The following is a 20,479-nucleotide window of genomic DNA, read 5'->3' on the forward strand; positions in this document are numbered from 1 at the left end:
TTCACGATTCAGAGTTCGTGTAATTATCCCTTCGCGTGATGACACATGATTCACTGTCGCTCCTACCTAGCTACCACCTGACCGTACACCTAGACGATCGGCTCGGCGTATTCCGCTCGCGAGGCGCAGTATTCTGTCACCTACCGCCGCGGGGATATATAGTAATGGTTATCGTTTTATCAAATGAGTTTCCGAGACAGTCGTGCGGGAGAAAGAGCACACCTCGACGCCCGATCCGACGACCAGTTTACGTCGGTAGCGTTAACGTTCGAGGTATCCCTTCGGAACCCGGTAGCAATCGCGTCCTAGTTTCCTGCCTTGAGCGGAGACCGTTCCCAATTCTCATTCGTGTCTCTCAACGTGGCCGTCGTCCGCTATGTATGAGACAGTAAGTGCGAACGATTTGTTCGAAACGCCAAATGGCGACTTAAGCATCGAGGGGTCGACTAAAAAATAGGGAAGCGTCGTGTTTGCGAGTTTACTTTGGTAAAAGTGTATAATATAAATGTTAATGTGATAGCGATATAATCAAACTGTAATGACAGCGTGAGAATAATAGTTATCCGCCGCGAGGTGAATGTAAGAGCGCGCGTGGAATCGGTGTCTCTATAACTTCTTCCATCCTGAATCTGCTCGCCGCGTCGGGCACCTTTCGTTTCTTTTCTATCGTCATGTATCTCACGGCTCGCGAACGATAAGTGAAAGTTACCCTAAATATAAGTATCGTAGTCTCGCAACGTCAGGAATTGGCTGGAATTGGAATAAAAAGATATATATATGATAACATCTGTGTAATTGAACGACAATCAAGAAACGAGATAAAATAATCGCTTAAGAACAAGCGCAGCTCATATAATTTCGCAATAACTTTGATGTTTGCCAAGTAATCTTCGAAGGATTTTCATCCAGGGGTATATATTTGCGGGTGATAAAGGCATCGTGTTCGATATCTTTATTTGAAAAGGTTTCTTTGAAATCCTTTTGCCGGATATCTCGCAGAATGCTATTATTATCGCGTAGAGATACTTTAATCCTGCGCTAGTTTGATCTAAGCGAGAAAAACATGTTTCGCCGATAAACGTTTCCTTTCAAACTCATACTCGTTAGCACTGACCTATATTTTTATCGCATATGCGTAAAAACTATAGATATCAAACTCTCATTTTCGTTATACGTCCACATCGAATGCGTTCGTATAAAATGATTAAAACAACTAAATTGGATTGCCGAATCAAACAAAGGTTTACGCATAATTGCAGAGGGACGAGAAGGAACTGGGTTTCGATAACGTCGTCTTTCAAATAGACGAGTCCCACATCGGGAATGGCGGGACGAGATATTACCCTGAAAACTCGACGAGCGTCTTGGAGCAGGGCATTGAACCGGGAAAAGAACGCGCGACATGGAACAACAGCGTGGAATTCCTCATGTCGTGTATCGCCGTGTCGGTCGGTTTTGGCAATATCTGGCGGTTCCCGTTTACAGCTTACGAGAACGGCGGCGGCGCCTTTCTCATCCCGTACGTGATCCTGCTCTTCCTGGTGGGAAAGCCGTTCTACTTTTTGGAGATGATCATCGGACAGTTCTCCGGCAGGTCATCCGTCAAAGTCTGGAGCATGTCGCCGGGTTTCGTCGGTAATTTCTCGATCCGGTAACTTTCTCGCGAGATGAGGCAGGCGAACTACTGGCGGAGAACACATTGGCGATTATTATTTTGTCGTCAGAAGAAATGTCTGGCATTTCAATTAAAGGCCGTAGATTTTATATATGTGTGTATTGTATACGTACACATGTGTGAACCGGATGCTTACCATCATGCAAATTAAAATAAAAATAATTCTGGAACTTCGAATTTTATGTAAAATACAAGTTCCTGCAAGTTATAAATGAATTCTTATAAAAATCACTAATGTGAAGATATAATTTCGATAAATTCTTATAAATATTGATTAACTTTAACCGGTTTTTCTCGATTGAGTAACTTCCTACGTCTTGTCGCGTGTTGTTGTGTTGCGTTAGAGGTCGACAACGATAAATTTACGCACATCTCCTCGTTTAAAGATCCTTCTTCCATTGACAGGAGTCGGATGGGCGCAATTTTGCTCAACCATCGCGTTGGCGACCTACTACAGCTCGCTGATGGCATTGACACTTTATTATCTGATCGCATCCTTCTCCGCCGAATTGCCTTGGGCTACTTGTCTGCAAGAATGGGGTGACACGTGTGTTGATTCGAGCACCAAAAGAAATCACAGTGCAAATAGTACAGCAAAGGGAAACATTAACGTTCTTGATAATTTCTTAAACGGCAGCAATAAACTTCAAAGCTCGGCCGAACTGTACTTTTCGTAAGTATATAATCTTATCGCATTCCCCAAGATTTTTGAGCCAAGAAGATGATGGTACCTGCACAAAGTGCATTCTACAACTCGTGCTCGTAATTTTCATGACAGTAATATTTCTCAAATAAACGAGTCTCATGTCGGAAATGACCTCAATCGGACCTAATATTAGAAATTAGAAATTTGCAATGAACGATGATCCCATTTGATATCTTGGCTAAGGAAGAGCAGAGTAAATTGATCGGAAAATCTTTCGTTAAAATCAGGATTGCGAATCGTGAGACATTCGGTATAACAGCAATTATACATTGGAATAAATGAATCTAAAGAAGTACTTATCGCTTAAGATCAAACGATTTGCAGACGAGTGGTGTTGCACGAGAAGGAGAACATCGACGACGGGATCGGGTGGCCGGACTGGAAGCTAACGCTATGCCTTCTTGGCAGCTGGGCGGCGGTCTGCGCGGTACTCTTCCAAGGTGTAAAGAGCTCCGGAAGATTCTCTTATTTCCTGGCCATTTTTCCATACGTCGTACTGATCTCGCTACTGGTCCGCGCGGTTACTCTGGACGGCTCAATGAACGGGATCTTGTACTTTATCACTCCGAAATGGTCGAAACTCCTGGAGCCGACCGTCTGGTATGCCGCCGTGACCCAATGCTTCTTCTCACTTTCTGTCTGCTTCGGCAGCATTATCACGTACTCCTCGCATAATGGCTTTAAGCACAATATTTACAGGTAAGAATTGTGCATACGTTTATATGTGTATGATTAAATATTTTAAAAGTTTCTCAAAACTTCAACACAATAAAAAGAAAGAGAAAAGGTAAAGAGGTATATAAAAAAAGCAAGTTTTTGCAACTTATACATATATACTCAATATTAATAATATTTGTACAAGATAATGATTTTAGGTTTTTTTTCAACTTTTTTTAAATATTTAATCATAATTTTATAAATTATTTGGTTTCTGTTTCGCTTACGGTATTCGTGACTTATAGTAATCGTATACGAACTTAGAGACGTCATGATAATTACATCGTTGGACACGGCTACGAGCATGTTGGCCGGCTGCACGATATTCGGGATTCTCGGCAATTTGGCATACGAGTTAGGTGTGGAAGATATATCCAAAGTGGTCAAAGGCGGAGCTGGCTTGGCATTCGTGTCTTATCCCGACGCGATAGCAAAACTTAACTTTCTACCGCAGGTACTGCTATTTTATCACGTATATAGATATTATCTAATGCCGTCATTAGTTGAAATGCCATCCACGTTTCTCATCTTACTGTACGTTTACCTTGTCATTAAAATATTATTTAATACTGTTGAGAAAAATGTCTAATGTTTCTTTGCAGTTATTTGCTGTCCTCTTTTTCGTTATGATGTTTGTCCTTGGTGTCGGTAGCGCGGTGGGAATGACCACAGGCATCATCACGGTAATAAACGAGCAGTTCCCCCGGCTGAAAACTTGGCAGATCGTAGTTCCGACCTGTTTGCTGGGTTTCTCAATCGGCACGGTCTACGTAACACCGGTTAGCATAAAATTATTATGCTGTCCCATAAAAAGGAATTAATAATCTCAATATAGTCATAGTAATACGAAAATTTTGCAGGGCGGACAATTTATTTTAACTTTAGTAGACTATTACGGCACGTCATTTGTCGTTTTCATCTTAGCGTCGTTCGAGATGACTGGAGTGATATGGTTTTACGGTAAAAATTATTTTAATTGTATTACATTTTCTTTAGTTCTCTTCGTGCTTTTCATTATCATTATTAAATTCTAATGATCATTGATTACGCACGCAAATAATGTGTCGCAATTAATTGAAAAAATTTATATCTTCCGGCAGGTCTTGAAAACTTTTTAGAGGACTTTGAATTTATGTTGGACCGAAAGCCGAGCGTCTACTGGAGGATATGCTGGTTTATAGTAACGCCGTTGATACTAATAACGATCTTCATTTACACCGTGGCCACCTTGTCGCCTTTGACTTACGGTGGAATATCATTGCCGGGATACGCGCACGTCATCGGAGTGACGATACTCTGCATCGGTGTTCTTCAGATACCGCTATGGATGTTGATCGCAATGTTGAAGAATCGGAAATTGCCGTTCGCACAGGTAATGACGCAAAAAGAAAGTCAAGTTACATTATAATACGCGTTACAAGCAAGTTTTAGGCAAAGAATTTTATGAAAACTTAAAGAATTCACGATTCGTTGCGTTATTTAAGATGATAAGGAGAGCTTTCGCACCGGCGAACGGATGGGGTCCACGAGAGGTACAGCAACGCAAAGATTGGAAGATCTTCAAGGATGAGAGAGCGAGAGAGCGGGAGAAGAGGATCCAACCGATCTGGAAGCAAATACTTTACGTTCTCTTAAACTTGGAACCAATATAGAGCGTACAATGTTGTACGGCTCAAGATACTTTAAAGTTGTTTGAACCTTCACAGTCATTTCTACCGCGGCGGGATCCGTGGCAAAACAACGAGATAAGTTGAATATAAAAAAAATTATTTGTTCTTTAATCCCTTAACTGCATGCAAAATTTCAGAAAGCCATTTTGTTTCTTTATTATCTAACGTAACCAAACAATATGTGACTTGAGAAAAATAGCCAGATATGGCCATAATTATATTTAAAGAAAATCAAATTAATGATATAGATAAATTATCAATTCGCATATAGTTGTGCACTTACGTAATACCACAGTTAAGGGATTTATAGTTGTCCTTAAAGCTTAGCTCTTGCTAAGTTCCGTCTCATTCATTCTTATGTCTAATGTTGCACTATGTGTAATATGACATGTGACAAAGAGCTGCCAATGTTAAGAACCCTTTTACTCGATCGCTATGCGATCATCGTCACATAAACAATATCGCCGAATAACGAACAAACATATTAATTGATTTTCATACTATTTTAATAATTGTCATTGTCAATCTTTGCCAAACAGCGCTGCTATAAGTTTTGATTTCTTCGCGCACGCTCGCGATATCCTTTTCGAGTGCTTAAAATCCCTCCATTCGTTGTATTTCTTCAGATCTTTCGGACCCCAATCGGCGCTCGGCTCGAACATCTAAAAAAAAAAAGCGATAAGAAATAGTTACATAATTTCAGACGACACATAGATTATATGTTGAAACTATATTTAAATAAAATGCAAATGTGTATTACATTCGACCACGGCTTGTCCTTATTCCGAAATCCAACAATGATTATGCCTAAAGGAAACGGGAGAATTCCTAAAGCCAAAAGCGTCCAACCCGCAGCTGCAAAATTGAAAAGATATTTCGTGATATTATCTTGTGAAATTATCTCTGAATTATAATTAAAATTTTAATTTTTATACTATGGCTTTAATAATTGTAAATGATATTTTATTTAATTCACTTCGATTTACCTTTATCTCTAATTAACATAAAATCTAATTATATGATATTATAATTTTGGAATGTAATAATAATTTTTATGATTATAAAAGTTTACAAATAACATTAATACCGTATGCGGATGTTGGATAGTATTCGTCATTAAACGTGAGCGGTGTCATATCGATCAGGAAATAAATTAAGATAGTGAACAGAAACAAGGGCGTTAAATAACACCAACAGAATCTCCAGTAAAAGAACGGCCGTCGTCCTACCATGAACTCGACGTCATCCATAAAATTGTCGACGCCTGAAAAATCGGCGAATTATTCTCCTAATTTCATACGAGAATAAAATATATATTTTAGATTATTACCGTACACCCAGGAAATGGCGATCATTTCGAAAGAAGCTAAAAACACGATAATGAAGGTCCCGCCGAAGTAATCTACCAAGTTAAGAATGTACTGGCCACCCTATCAATGAGATAAATATTATTATTATCACATAAAATAGTATAATAATACTAGTTTAAAGTAACTTATTATCTTTCTTAATAGCAGAAGTATTGATCTTGAAAATCTTTCTTTTTTCAAAGAAAAAAAGATTATTACATAATGTTGATCATTTATTAGTTTTTATTACGTTCGATTTCATTATCATTGATAATAGACGAGTTGACGAAGACTCTTCTACTGACAAAAAATTTTTAGTCAATAGTATGAAGTTATTTTATAAAACTTACGGGCGTGCAATAAACAATGCCGATCGAGAAGCCGAGAATCACAACGCCAGCGGCAACTTTCCATTGATGAAACTGTGGGAATTGATCCTTTATGATGCTGATGATCACGTTGCAGAAGGCAACGGTAGTGCCTATACCCAGCACGAAGAGCATCAGGAAGAAGAGCACGGCGAAGAGCTGCGGTACCACCGTGAATTTCGCCAAGGCTTCCGGGTAGGATACGAAGGCCAGGCCTGTCCCGGCGCGTACGACGCTGCCGATATCGTCGCTGCCGATCTCGTGGGCGAGATTGCCCAAGATTCCGAAGATGGTCGCGCCCGCCATCAAGCTGGTGCAGAGATCCAGACTCGTCACGATCATGCAGTCCCTGCAAGAGTCTTCTGTTGATTCTCTAACGAACACTTTTACGCGCTTGAATTTCGCAGGATCTCCTCTAGCTCGACTATAATTCCAATATTAAAATGATCCGGGAAGTATATATGCGCACCTTGATACGTTGTGTTCGAAGCTATTGTAGGAGGAATACATGGTGACCGCGCCGAAGCACACGCCGAGGGAGAAGAACGATTGCGTGACGGCGGCGTACCAAACCGAAGGCTCCAGGATCTTGTGCCACGTGGGCTTGAAGAGAAAGACGATGCCGTCCACCGCTCCGTCCAGCGTTACCGCCCTCACCAGAAGGCTGATCATGATGACGTATGGAAAAAGAGCCAAGAAGTAGGCCGCTTTACCGGTGCTCTTCACACCCTTGCAGATTACCACGTAGACAAATATCCAGCTGACTAGCAACGTGAGGATCAGCTTCCACGAGGGTAGCCCGAGCCCATCCTCGATCCCCGTTTCATTAAGGACGTATTTTCTGAATATACCAGACAAGAATGTTTAGTTAGTTTAGTTCACTTGAAAAATTAAAATTCTAATTTTTCAAGTGTTTCCTACTAGATAAGTAGACTTAAGATAATGTTAGAAACTTAATAACAGAATATTCTAAAATAAGGAACAAGAGATAGGTGAGAGATAATGCCAGTAGGTAATTACCTATATTACACACATGCAAAACTTAGTGCATTATTATTATTATTATTATTGCCTAGCTCCAAGAGATACGGGCGGATTTTTATCCTGAATCTCGTCGCGGAACAACAAGTACGAAAACATAGTGATAGTAAATACAAAATAGCTGCAAAAGGCTTCTAATGATTTACGACTGATATCGTGCGACGTAGCACGTGCGTAAACGGATGCGATAATAGCGTTATAATTAGACGGAGGGATATCCCAGGGACCTTCTAATGACATCGTAAAAAGCAAGAGAAAGATTAATGCACCTGAAATAGAAATCGGCGGAACTTCTGCTTCCGTTCCTCGTGCTTTGTTCGCCGGTTGACGAGCTGTTGAAACACGCGCTGCCCCATTCCTCCCAACAATAGGACCACGGGAGCACCGACTGGCAGCTGGCCACCATGTAGTAAAGCGTCAGGGCCATAAGAGAGCAATAATAAGTGATGACGGAGAACACTGATACCGCTACGCCGTAGCCGATACCTGATGGTCCATGAATTAATTGATTATAATTAAACTCATTGATTGCAATTATCTATGATAATTTAAACTACTTATATAAATTAATTGTATTTTTCTATATACAAATTACTATTCATACATCACGTAATATACGTATTCTATATATTATTTGTATTTTATTATCATTAAACATACCTTTTGCATTATTCCATATACATGTATTATATAAATCTTCATTTTATATTATGTATACTCATACGTTATTCATTGTCTTATTATTGTGTATACATATATACTGTTGTATAGGCATATAATATAATTGTCTGTAATTTCATTTATTTAATGCTTTGGAATAGCCGTAATTACGACAATCCATCACCATTATCACCAAGACAATTAGACGGGAGGTTAGGCAAAAGAGAAAAGGCATCTTTCCACGCTCGAAGAATCGTCAAAAGTTATCAGGACTTACTTCAGTTATATTTACATTAATTTAATTCTAACTCCATTGAATCGCCGCGGTAGCGAATTTGCGAACTTTAAAGTTAAAATGAAGTAATGTAATTATGTCATTATGCAATTAATATAATTAATATACGTAATATGCATACTAATATATTCTGAATTTGTCTAGCGCTGTCTGAGTATTTCTGCGTTTTAAGTGACGATTTTCGGCATCTCTTCCATAGGATCGACTGAGGCTTATAAAAAGTATCCTGCAAAGTGTGTACCTTGGAACGCGGGCGACACCGACCAGATCTGCACGCAGGATCTGCTGGTGAACTGTCCGAGGATCATCTCCATGTAATAGAAGGGTTTGCCGATCACGAAGAGTACCACTATGTAGGGGATCAGGAAGGCGCCGCCGCCGTTCTCGTACGCCGTGTACGGGAATCGCCAGACGTTCCCGAGGCCGACCGAGAACGCCACGCAGGACATGAGGAACTCCACTCCGTTTCCCCATTGCGCCCTCGCCGGCTTTTCCTCCTCTACCTTGACCGACGTCGGGATCTGCGAAGTAAGTTGCGGAGAGTTTCGGCAGGAATCTCGCAAAAGGGATTCTAATTAGATTTGCGTACCGCTTCCAGGTGAACTTACTTTGCTTTCGAGCTCATTTCCGCCAGGTGATGACGGGACAGACAGCTTGAATATACCAGGAGTTCCGCCAGTGTCGGTGACATTATTCTGCGAAATCAATTATTTGTTATCTGATGATTTTTTTTTCTATAGCAAAATAGGAGATGAACTGCCGCGTATGGTCGTAAAGAGTGTATGAATTATATACACATTCTCTAATCTGTCCTCCAAAAATGAAAGACTGCTTCAATTTAACATGTCACAAACTGTTCCAACAAGCGCACTTCCTAATTACATTTATTTTACTACGTATAATACGTTTGTGTTTACAGTTGGCCAATTTTGAACGAAAGATACATAACTTGAACTTAACGTCATTGCGTTACATCCACCTTACGTAACAATGGAAAAATAATAGCATAGATCGATTAACCGATTGTGTTTTGCAGCCTTTGTCAGTGACAATTTAATTGAGGATTAATATCGGAAAGATTCCAAATCTTCAGTGATTATCTGGATACGATGCATCATTTATGGGAATATTGTGTTTTTATTGCCGTTGAACGAATTGCTCATGCCTAACGGACATTATCCTTGCTTTATCTTATCGTAAAAATGTTTAAAAATGCTTACAACGATAGCACAGTTTTCTTTACAACAAATTGATCAATTTACGATAACAACAAGGTACTTACGATAATAACAATCCTGGTGAAAAAATTCCTCATATTTTCTCAGAAATTTTGTAAGAAATGAAATTTATAAAAAATTCTGAAAAATTCTGAGCATTCTGAGAAAGTCTGAAAATTTGTATAGAAATTTGATTAATAATATGAAACATTCTGAGACATTTTTCCACCAGGAAAACAACAAGAAAATGGTATTGCCTAATATTTTCTAATTAAATAAAAATAAAAAGATAACATTATCTTTTAATTAATTCTAATGTAAGATTAATTTTATTATACTTTTGTTATTTCTAGTGTTACATATCTAATAATTTAAGTAATTTCTAATAAAATAAAAATATGAAGTTTTTAACATCATTAATGTAACATCATCTTTTAATTGTAATGTAAAATTAATTCCACCATATTTTTGTAATTTCTAGTGTTACATAGACGGACATCACTTAAAGTGGCAGCCTAAAAGTTGATTTCGACATTCTTTGGACAAACATCTATATACGATACACAATGGCAGTTGAGCGATAATGATTAACGGCTGTTTGAAGAAATGAAGGTAAAACGAAGCAGCGTAAACGACGAATGCAATATCTTCGCAAACACTTCGTTTATTTATTCGCAAGTAAGATCGCGCCGTCATTTTATACAGAGATTATTCGTATAATGCGATAACAATTCGCAAAGGACTTTAGATTGCATCTTCGAGATATATTATTTCGCTCGTTGTAAGTTTCAAATTTGCAAGTTAAAATATTACAGCTTGGAGAGAGGGAGAGAGAGAGAGAGAGAGAGAGAGAGAGAGAGAGAGAGAGAGAGAGATGCACATGATAATATAAAATAAAAATTAAAGATGTGGAAAAACATTTACTAAAATTATATATTAAAAGCTTCCTAATTAACATTTCACCTGCCACTTTTTGTGGTCAGTCTACAATAAGGATAGAGGCATTGCTGGAAAGATTCTTCCTTTTTTGTGACAAATTTTTTTTTTCTACTCACATTTTTACACGAATGTTAAATTAATTACGATCGACAATTTAACAGCACAAAATTATTTCTTTATATTATAACATACGCGAATCTTCATGTGACCCATGCTGACTTCGTTCCGGCACGAGGCGTGCTACTGTCCACCGCTTGGCTCTTTTTTTTTCTGGAATTCTGCGCGCGTCTTAGCCAGTCGGCAGTCTTTAACGGACTGCTTAAAGAATTCGCGCGACGTTTGGTGTATCGGTGCATACAGATCTGTACACGTAATTGTTTCTGTCAGATTAAAGCGCGCGCACGAGTAGTCGCGGTAATCTCGCTCGATCAAACTTCTTTTTCTTTCCCCTTTTCCTCTTCCTCATTCCCTCCTATTTTGTCACATTTTATATCATCCCATTTGTTCTACATAAATCTTCAGACGTATATGCATATGCAATAACAGGTGATTGCGTAGCGAGGAATCTTTTTTCCTTTTTGGATTTCCACTTGCATTTAAATTCACCAACAAGAACATATATTTCTTGGTAGGATTTCTCTTCATTCGCGGAAGAGAAAGATCAACAATCGAGACTTATCTCAGATCTCAGACAGAAAATCTTTATACTAAATCTTGTTCTTTTTTTTTCTCTTTCAGGTAAAAGGCGTATCGTGTGCGAAATTTACATCGAGAAGATATAACAAAACAAATGTAACGATCGATACATCGGGAAATGCTTCTGCGTTATGAGCGAGAAGAAGATGACTTTCTTGCAGACGTTTTGATTATGCTATGCTGCACGCTGTTTAAAGATTCGCACCTGCCAATGAGTAATTCGAATGACATTTTATAACGAGACAAATTGAATGTATGCGACGATTAATTTCTATAATTGTTTTCATTATTATACCGTTGATTCACTGTTTTGAAGCGAAATTAAAGTGATTAATGCCAATGTCGTCGGAGGATATTTCGCTTCGCGCTAAATTATACGCGTATAATTGCGTAAACGGATAAGTTGCGGATAACTTGTTTAATTTATGAAATAACTCTTTATTTGAAACAAGTCCGCCGAGTCTTTGGCGTTAATCAAATTCAATTCGATCGTCCGTAGCTTCAAGTAACGCATTCTGTTGCACGCGTCAGTTGCATAATGTCAATGTAACTTCCTTCATCAAGTACGAGCGAACGAGGAAAGCTTATCGGGACCGCGAGTAAATTTCAATTACCGAGTGCGCGCAAGCAATGGTACGGATAGGCGAGAGCACAGTCGAGTGGATTTCTATAATGACACGTTTCGTCTGACTGGTTCCTGATTCACGTAATAATAAATCGTCACAATTCTAAAGACGAGAGAATTGAACCGAAAGATTACGTTGAGCCACATAAATTTGATCATCCTGTTATTATATAATGCGATCGGTGATTTGTAATTATCTGCGTGTAATTAAATAACACTGTTTCGTAAGACGCACTCGCAAATCGAAGACATAAATCAAAAGGCACGATTCATTGTATACTTCGACATTTCAGGTAAATTTCCCAGGTACTCGTTGTCTAATTCGGTACTGAGAAACTTTGAAAATATCTTTAAAATACCCGCTGACTAAAGATACATTGTTATGGAATATAGTAAAATTATTTTTATTTTTTCAACTACATTAACTAGCTAATAGAGATTGAACAGGAGTGCATAATTGAGTTAGATGGACAGGGAAGCAATAAATAAAATCTATTTGAAAAATATCTTCATCAGACCGCCTTGAGCACTGAACTTCTTCTCCGTCACAAACGCTTCCCATTCTCTGTGTATCTTCGGGTTCTTAGGTCCCCATTTACCTTCCTCAGGCCGAAACGCCGCTTTGATGGACTGTAATGCGTTTCGAAATTTTAACGATTAATCTGCGGCTTCGATTTTAATTATAAGAATTTGATTAATCACTAATACATCTTGAGATACCTACTTCGGTAAAAGTCGACATTCTATTCGTAATTATTCTCTGGCCGGCCCACCACACAATGGGAGATACTCCTAGAATCAGCACGAACCATCCTATTGCTAAAAGTGGAAAAGAAAAAATATCGCTTTACAATGGTGATCTTTAAGTGACTTGTAATTTGCGTACTATGTAATAGAAATGCAATATTTAAAAAATCGGATTATAAAATCGAAAAAATTTCACTGACCGTAGGCATAATCGGGAAACGGTGCACCGTCGTACGTGACTGGCTCATAAGTGGCGCACGTGTAAATCAGTATGACGATCATGAGCAAAGGCGTGATTACGAGCCAACAAGATCGCCAGTAGAAACCTAGTCTCCTGCCCAGCATGAATTCCATATCATTGAGAAAATTCGAAAGGCCATACACCCAGAAGATGGTTATCATCTCAAGAACACCGACGATTATCGCCACAAAAGTACCGCCGTAATAATCGATCAACGTTGTGAACCATTGACCACCCTATAATCGACATTTATTATTGTACACGAAATCGACGTTCTATCGAAAGTATTTCTGTCTTTCAAGATTTTATAAATTTTTTATTATTTGAAAAAATGTAAAAATTTTATTTACATTACGAAAAGTAATGAACGACGACTTACTAGAATAATAATTTTGTCTTATACTCTTCTTTTTTATCTCTAAACTCTAATCTTCATTTACCTAACATTTAATATTCTGAATGAATTCGGTGGTAATGTTTCGCGTAGAACTTTGCGTGCATTTCTATATCGCTCAAACACGATTAGTTATCAGGTATCGGTTAGACGCGTAACACTTATGACTAATGTTTCTGTCAACTGTTTGCATTTTAGAGCAAGCTTAGGTGACCTGTTTAACGCACCGGGGTAATATAGACGAGACTGACGATGAAACCGCAGCTGGTGACGCAGAGCACCAACAACCACTGCTTCATATTGGGCAGATGATCGCGGACGACGTTAAGTACCGCGCCGCACAACGCGACGGCGCTTCCAATACCAAGAACGAACATCATTACGAAGAACAGAACGGAGAACAGCTGCGGTACGAAAGTGAAGCGCGACAGCGCATCCGGATAAGAGATGAAGGCCAAACCGGTGCCGCCGCGGACCACCTTCGAGATGTCTTTCGTTTTCATCTCGTAAGCCAAATTGCCTAGAATACCAAAGATTGTGCAACCGGCCATCAGGCTGGTGAATGTGTCCAGCGTGGTCACTATCATCACATCCCTGAAGAGATAAGCAGAATAAAATAGGAAACATTTATTTTTTATCTTGGAATAAATCTTTTAAAAACTAGAATTATGAGAAACTTGCAACAGCAGCAAGTCTTTCTTCATACGTTACCTATCTACCCTATGTTCGAAATTGTTATAGGACGAATAGTTGATAATCGGTCCGGCGCAGACTGATAACGAGAAGAAGCATTGTGTGATAGCGGCGTACCAGACGGTGGGCTTCCATAGGGCGTTCCAATTCGGTGTTACAAAGAAGAGGATGCCGTCGACGGCACCGTCAAGAGTAACGGCTCTGATCAGCAGAGCCGTCATCATGACGTAAGGAAATATAGCGAGGAAGTAAGCGGCTTTGCCCGTGCTCTTCACGCCGCGGAAGAGCACCCCGAAGACACAGGCCCAACTGAGGAACAGGCCTATCGACAACTTCCAGGACGGCGCGCCGATACCGTACTCGATGGACTCGTATTCCTGTAATACTGTCTTCCTAAAAATCATGTAAAAAAAAAATTGTATTAGTCATTCCTAAAAAAGCTGTTCAATAGAAAACATTTGATATATGTATTAAATATATTAAATACATTTAATATTAATAACGACTTTCAAATATTACTAAAGCTCTAAAAAAAAACTATTAATTCTGTTTCAGTCTCGAACCTGAAATATAGTTCCGCGGAACTTTGAACGGTGACGTTACGGTCCTCGGAGATGCTTCCGTTCGTCGAGCCGTCGATACAATAGTCTTGCCATTCCGGACGACAGATCGACCATGGTAATTCAGATTGGAAACTCGACACCAAGTAGTATAGAGTCAATGCCATTAAAGCGCAGTAGTACGAAACGACGCAGAACGCGACGAAGGCCTGTGAGTATCCCAATCCTGAAAGGAGATCTCGAGGAGTGACACAGATAATCTCGATAGCGCGGGATCAAGGAAAGCAATATTAGAAAATAAAGCTCCACTTTACATAAGAAAGTTTATTATAAAATTAATACTTGAACAAGTTACTTGATCAGTAATATTGTACTAAATACTTGATAAGTTTTTGAGAAATTTTTTGTTTAACATTTTTATGATGCGTTTAGTACCATTGAGTAAATCTTAAGTAATTGTTCAAAAGATTCAGAAGAGTATTTTCCAAGTATTCACAGTTTAAATTCGTCGAAATTATTATCTTCATTTTTATAGATCTTCGTGAAATAAATTATTCGCGTTCAAAAGTTAAATTAATTCTGTTGTAAAAAAAGTAGATTGTTTCTCTCTATCTTTTTCAAATCATCTCACCCTTCATGGCTGACGTCATGTACCACGTTTTCGCGCAGGATCTGCTGGTAAACTGTCCCAAGAGGCCCTCCAGGAGGTAAAACGGTTTCCCAACCAGGATTAGGACTATGATGTAGGGTATCAGGAAGGCGCCACCGCCGTTCTCGTACGCGGTGAACGGAAACCTCCACACGTTCCCCAGTCCAACGGAAGTGGCTATACAGGCCATTAGAAATTCTAGTCTACCTCCCCATTCCGTCCCCTTAGTGACCGCCTGACGATTAAAAATTAATTTTCTGTAATTGACGGCGTTATTTCCATTAAGACGCGACGAATTATGTGATACGCACTGAACTTTCAAGATGTTCCTGCCGTTTATCGAGATGCGTCGCTGTCGCGTAATCGGGTGGAACATTTTCGTGAGAATCGAAACCGTCCAGCTGAAAGGCCTGGTTAGTATATCCACCTTGTTTCTGAAAAAAGGCGATTCGCGAATGAATTTAATAGGAAATTGCGTTGCCCAGACTTCGTTTTATATGTAATTTTAGGTCTTACATAAACGCCTTCTGTTTTTTCCATTTTAGCTATTATGTTGCACAGAAACTAAGGATCGATCTTCAAAATTTTTATCTCCGACAACGGAACGTTAATTGCGCGAAAAACTGCCCCGGACGTTTTCACCGATGAATATCGAAGTCAGGATCCCGTGGCAGTCACTCTTGCAAGGAAGCAATCTTTATCCTATCTTCACTCACGGATACTTTGCGATAAGATACTGAATCAAAGTAGCACTCCCGTGATATTCCGAATGAGATCAAGATCTTTTTTTGCACGTACGTTTACAGTTTGCAGTATTTCCGTGAGATTTTGTAGCAAATTAGGTGTTCTATTGGTGCAATAAGTGTTAACACTTCACGCGTGGCGATTATTTGCGAATTCTTATCTGGCACACAGATTTCTCTTTCAGAATATTGCCAATTTCTAAAGGAAACGCAACGGAGTCTGCGAAGATGCAATTAATGACTGAAATTTTCCTTGCCCCGCGACGAAGATAACGACTCATCCGGAAGCGCTCGGGATAATTTCATGTGCCGAAGACACTGTTACGTCTGCGAATCCGACGGAAAACAAAGATACCGGTGCGCTCCTTGCATCCGCACTGCTCGAGGACGCAGCTCCGAGATCTGTGCCGCTCGTTAGACATCGATTGGTCAAGAAATCCGCATAAAGTCGGATAAAGCTGTCCTTCGATTAGATACCAGTTCTCCGTGCCGCACACACGCTATTTCACGTGTATCACGTGCCGCGTCTTTCATCTCCTCCTCCTGACAAGTGCGGTAAACCAGCATTTTTTAAGTTCTTAGATATATCTTCTAGAATCTCTCGTAGCATACTCGGTAATACGTAGATATCAACAAGATCTTTCCGTGCTCGAAAGTGATTCCTATTAATCGAACTACAATTCGCCGAAAGTGTCCTTCTGGAACTCGTGAATAAAAGTCCTGATATTTTTAAAGATATATAACGATATGCTCATAATTATAGTATAATATATGCATACATATGTATGTGTTTTACGATTATATTATTTAATTTTTACTCTATTTAATTTTGAATTGCGTTTCTAAAGTGATCTTATACTAGTGATCTTCTAAGATAATTAGATAAGAAGTGAAAAATTAAAAAATGCGAAACTAGAATTGAATTTCGAAGCAATCATCTGAAGATTTTTCGAGTATGGAAAATTTTACGCGTATTTCAATTTTTGTTGAATTTCTTATCTAATTGTCTTTAAAAGAAACACTTGACATAAATGATACTTAATACTTGACATAGATATTTTAAGGCATTGTTGAAAGTAATAAAATTTATACATTTTTCTTGGAATATAATGAATTATCTCTATCAGTACGTTTATTAAAACTAACAAGTGAAGATAATCTCAAACTAATAATTAGTCATCTAAGAGAATGCGTGGAAATAGAAATTCAAGCCAGTATAATTTCAGAACTAGTTTATTGTCATTGTTTGATGTGCTTTATTTCTTAATTAGTTTTCCGAAAAATACCGAGGTGAGCTTTTGATCGCCATTGTAAAAATTAATTACGCAATTGAATTATCTTGGTCAATCGCATTGTAGAATGGATAAACATTTACACAGTGCGTATTCGTGTAAATACTTTAAGAGGGAAAGGGGGGAATATATGGATTGCTTTATCTAAACAGAAACGAGACTAGGTCAAGATCGTAAAGACATAAAGACTATATATACAATCGTATGATTACATTTACGAATCTTTTTCTGATAAAAGGAAAAGAATAAAACGAGACACGTGTCCATCACCGGGAAATCAAGCATCGGTTGATTAATGTCACCGTACAAAACGAGATCGCTTAAAATAGCCAACGGTCATTCTCTTGAATATTCAGTGTTTTCTTCATCATGTATCGTACCGCCTTCATGTTGAAAATCGTCCAGGAAAATGTCGTTGCAATCTTTTTCACGTAAACAGAACAGCTGTGACGCGCGTAGTGGTTTATAAAAATTTGCGAAACTCACAATGAGCTCATCCATAAGGTGCGTTTCTCATTAGACACATATTATCCGCCACGAATAAATTGGATAAGTAAATTGACACGTTGATTAACGAGACGAAGCTCGAAGGAATTTGTCGAAGTCATGCTTCGTATCTCTCTATTGACTTTTTGCTAAACAGCACTTATGATAAGTCACAGTAAATAATTATATTGATATTTATGTATTAATTTATCGGGAAAAATGATGAAAATAGTCCATCTCTGTAGTGATTAGCGATTGCACATCTGTATTAAATTGTATAGAATGCGTTTTTTTGTACCATCGTACATTATTCAAGCTGCACCTTTATGTAAATGTAATAATAACAGTATTTCATTTACAAGATATAAATAGATAAAAGGATAGAATTAATTCCAATTGGAACAATCAGAAACATAAACGCATACGACTGTCTTTGCCATAATTATTTAAAGATTTCGCTTCAATATTCCATATAATACGCGTATAGTGTATCTAGATCAAACTAGATATTATAAGGACACGATTCATTATCCGCATACGTCCATACGTATGGAAATGACTATCGATTCGATGTCGCGATGCCTTTGTCAGACTTTTAATTAATAGATCGAGCAATTTTTTTTCCTGACGAGAATGACACGACGGAAAATCGTATATATTTTCGGAGAGCAATACTTAAATCGGTTCGAGCCGTTCGAGGACGATCAGTGAATGACAGTCGATTATGGACAATTTGAGCGGCATGTATTACCTGGTCCAGTTGATTATCCGGCTGATTATCCAAATTTTGATATTTTTGAGAGTACGTTCTTTACATCTAACCCGCTTACAATAAAAAAAAAACTGACAATAATATTCCTATTGCATTATTATGTCGACGTTATTGTATGCTTGTTACCTTGACCGACGACGACTAGGTCGTTTCGACGAATTATGCGAATTTTTATCTCTCGTATGCAATGTGTGCTCGATTTACACTCGTAATTCTATGTGTCGCAGGACTTTGTCTTCCGCGAGTATACGTGGTTTGCCCCTGCGGAGGAGGATTTAGGTAATGCGGGCTCGAAAATACGAGCCGTCGCGTCACAGCATCCCGTCGCCGACCTTTTCGTGTTCCTGGCCATTTGCGGGCTCCTCTTCGCGTTCATGATACTATCCGCGAATTCTCCCAAGAGCGGAGTGTCGAGCTACGATACGAGCAACATCGAGATGTAAGTTTTAATCGCCCGATAATCACTTGAGAAGGGAAGAATGAATTTAATTTAATTGAAATTATTTTACTTGATAATGATTAATCAAAAGTTAGAGATTTAACTGAGATCTCTTTCCGGTGCTTCGGCGACTAATAGGATTTCTATGGCTCTTGAAGAGGATCCGTCGTCCTTCTGGTACTCGAAAACCGTGGGATTAACGAGCTGCTTCAACGCTTGCGGCGACTCGATTCATCCATCGCACGATGTCGTTTCCAAGATGCAGAATATCTCGCGTCCGGCTATCTCAAATACCAGGGTGTCACCACGTAAAGATCTCTCACGGAAGAAACAGATCAATTAACGTCAAGTCCTCTGTAACACTGTCCTTGAAAAGAGACGACTGCGATTATCCCTATATACACAATTCGTTTTTTTAGTCGAGACGAGACAAATTGTGCTCTTTGCTCTTGACATTTTTTAAAGTTCCTAAATTTTCTGCAGTAACACAAATTATATTTTCAACATTATGTCGCGCGATATCGCGAGATACGCGATGTGTGAGATAACGCAAGTGTTTGATAGACTTGATTCGATAGGATCCTATTTCACGAAGTTAATCCTTTTCCTCTCTCTTTGCTTTAGAATCTAGAATCTCAAGTTACAAAGCGCGTTCTAGCTGCATTAAGCATTCTCAGAAGACGCAGGCGGGTCGTCTGGTTTCTCAAATGACACCCCGGGAATGGTTGATAAGGCGCACCAGAAGCGGTCACGTCTATGGAAAATATCCGATTTAGATGAAGTAATCGACGTCGAAGGGATTTATTCGTAACAACTTGAGAGAATTCGTCGCTTAATTCAAGATGAAAGCATCTTCTTCGTCTGAAAATGCTTGCGATGGCTTCCTCGAGCATTTCTCGGCAATTTTTGATAATTATAACTATTTTCGACGATTATATAACCGTTTTCCTTGTTGTTATTTGTATCAGTCTTTTACCAGGCAATTCTCCCGAGACTGGTTTTTATACTGGTTACATATTTTTATCAATGTTTATACGCGTTGCGCCGGCGATATTACCGGATATAATCCCTATGAATGGGATTACACATGTTTATAATCGACTTATAACGTGCATTAATAAACGTTTTATGACAGCTTGTGACTTCTTACCGATTGGTTCGGCATTTTTAACGGCGATCACCCCATTTGGCATATAAGTACGTTATCGGTATATAGATAACGAGACGTATGAGTTGCACCAGCGATTTATTGCACTTGTCTTACCTGCCATAAAAACGCTAGACGTCTCTATCTCTTCTGGCAGTGTCTTTCGCGTTTGGATCATGTGGATTACGTATATAAAGATTAAGTTCGATAAAACGATCGAAGCCATTTAAGAACTCGCATTTACGATAAAGAACACGCGGTAGAAAAATTCCATCAAATCTTATAATTTTTTAATAATTGGCATTATAAAAAATATATATACAAAAGGTAAAAAATATATAAATCGCTCGTGTAATAT

At 38.7% G+C, this 20,479-nt stretch overlaps 4 protein-coding genes across 4 annotated transcripts; 2 read left to right on the forward strand and 2 right to left on the reverse strand.

Annotated features, from left to right (window-relative positions):
* Positions 1-376: 376 nt before the first annotated feature.
* LOC112465604 (sodium-dependent nutrient amino acid transporter 1-like) lies at positions 377-5,162 on the forward strand. The gene is made up of 9 exons (XM_025033219.1): positions 377-388; positions 1,260-1,635; positions 2,081-2,348; positions 2,706-3,080; positions 3,363-3,552; positions 3,701-3,877; positions 3,959-4,058; positions 4,199-4,470; positions 4,583-5,162. Exons 1-9 carry the CDS (start codon positions 377-379, stop codon positions 4,748-4,750), a joined length of 1,938 nt encoding a protein of 645 aa, XP_024888987.1. The 3' UTR covers positions 4,751-5,162.
* A 94-nt stretch (positions 5,163-5,256) lies between these two features.
* LOC112465610 (sodium-dependent nutrient amino acid transporter 1-like) lies at positions 5,257-11,358 on the reverse strand. The gene is made up of 10 exons (XM_025033232.1): positions 10,830-11,358; positions 9,090-9,176; positions 8,723-9,002; positions 7,796-8,012; positions 6,955-7,326; positions 6,468-6,834; positions 6,099-6,198; positions 5,856-6,032; positions 5,529-5,623; positions 5,257-5,430 (listed from the first exon to the last, which is right to left on the reverse strand). Exons 1-10 carry the CDS (start codon positions 10,848-10,850, stop codon positions 5,290-5,292), a joined length of 1,857 nt encoding a protein of 618 aa, XP_024889000.1. The 5' UTR covers positions 10,851-11,358; the 3' UTR covers positions 5,257-5,289.
* A 988-nt stretch (positions 11,359-12,346) lies between these two features.
* Positions 12,347-16,381, reverse strand: LOC112465982 (sodium-dependent nutrient amino acid transporter 1-like). The gene is made up of 9 exons (XM_025033812.1): positions 15,759-16,381; positions 15,554-15,676; positions 15,225-15,477; positions 14,597-14,819; positions 14,052-14,426; positions 13,568-13,934; positions 12,906-13,182; positions 12,683-12,777; positions 12,347-12,588 (listed from the first exon to the last, which is right to left on the reverse strand). Exons 1-9 carry the CDS (start codon positions 15,780-15,782, stop codon positions 12,451-12,453), a joined length of 1,875 nt encoding a protein of 624 aa, XP_024889580.1. The 5' UTR covers positions 15,783-16,381; the 3' UTR covers positions 12,347-12,450.
* A 76-nt stretch (positions 16,382-16,457) lies between these two features.
* Positions 16,458-20,109, forward strand: LOC112466016. The gene is made up of 4 exons (XM_025033865.1): positions 16,458-16,540; positions 18,763-18,974; positions 19,113-19,282; positions 19,599-20,109. The coding sequence occupies exons 2-4, from the start codon at positions 18,910-18,912 to the stop codon at positions 19,748-19,750; spliced, it is 387 nt and encodes a 128-aa protein (XP_024889633.1). The 5' UTR covers positions 16,458-16,540; positions 18,763-18,909; the 3' UTR covers positions 19,751-20,109.
* The last annotated feature ends 370 nt before the right edge of the window (positions 20,110-20,479 follow it).

This window comes from Temnothorax curvispinosus, unplaced genomic scaffold (genome assembly GCF_003070985.1).
Source record: "Temnothorax curvispinosus isolate PA1 unplaced genomic scaffold, ASM307098v1 QBEX01001516.1, whole genome shotgun sequence".
NCBI classification, from domain to species: Eukaryota; Metazoa; Arthropoda; class Insecta; order Hymenoptera; family Formicidae; genus Temnothorax; species Temnothorax curvispinosus.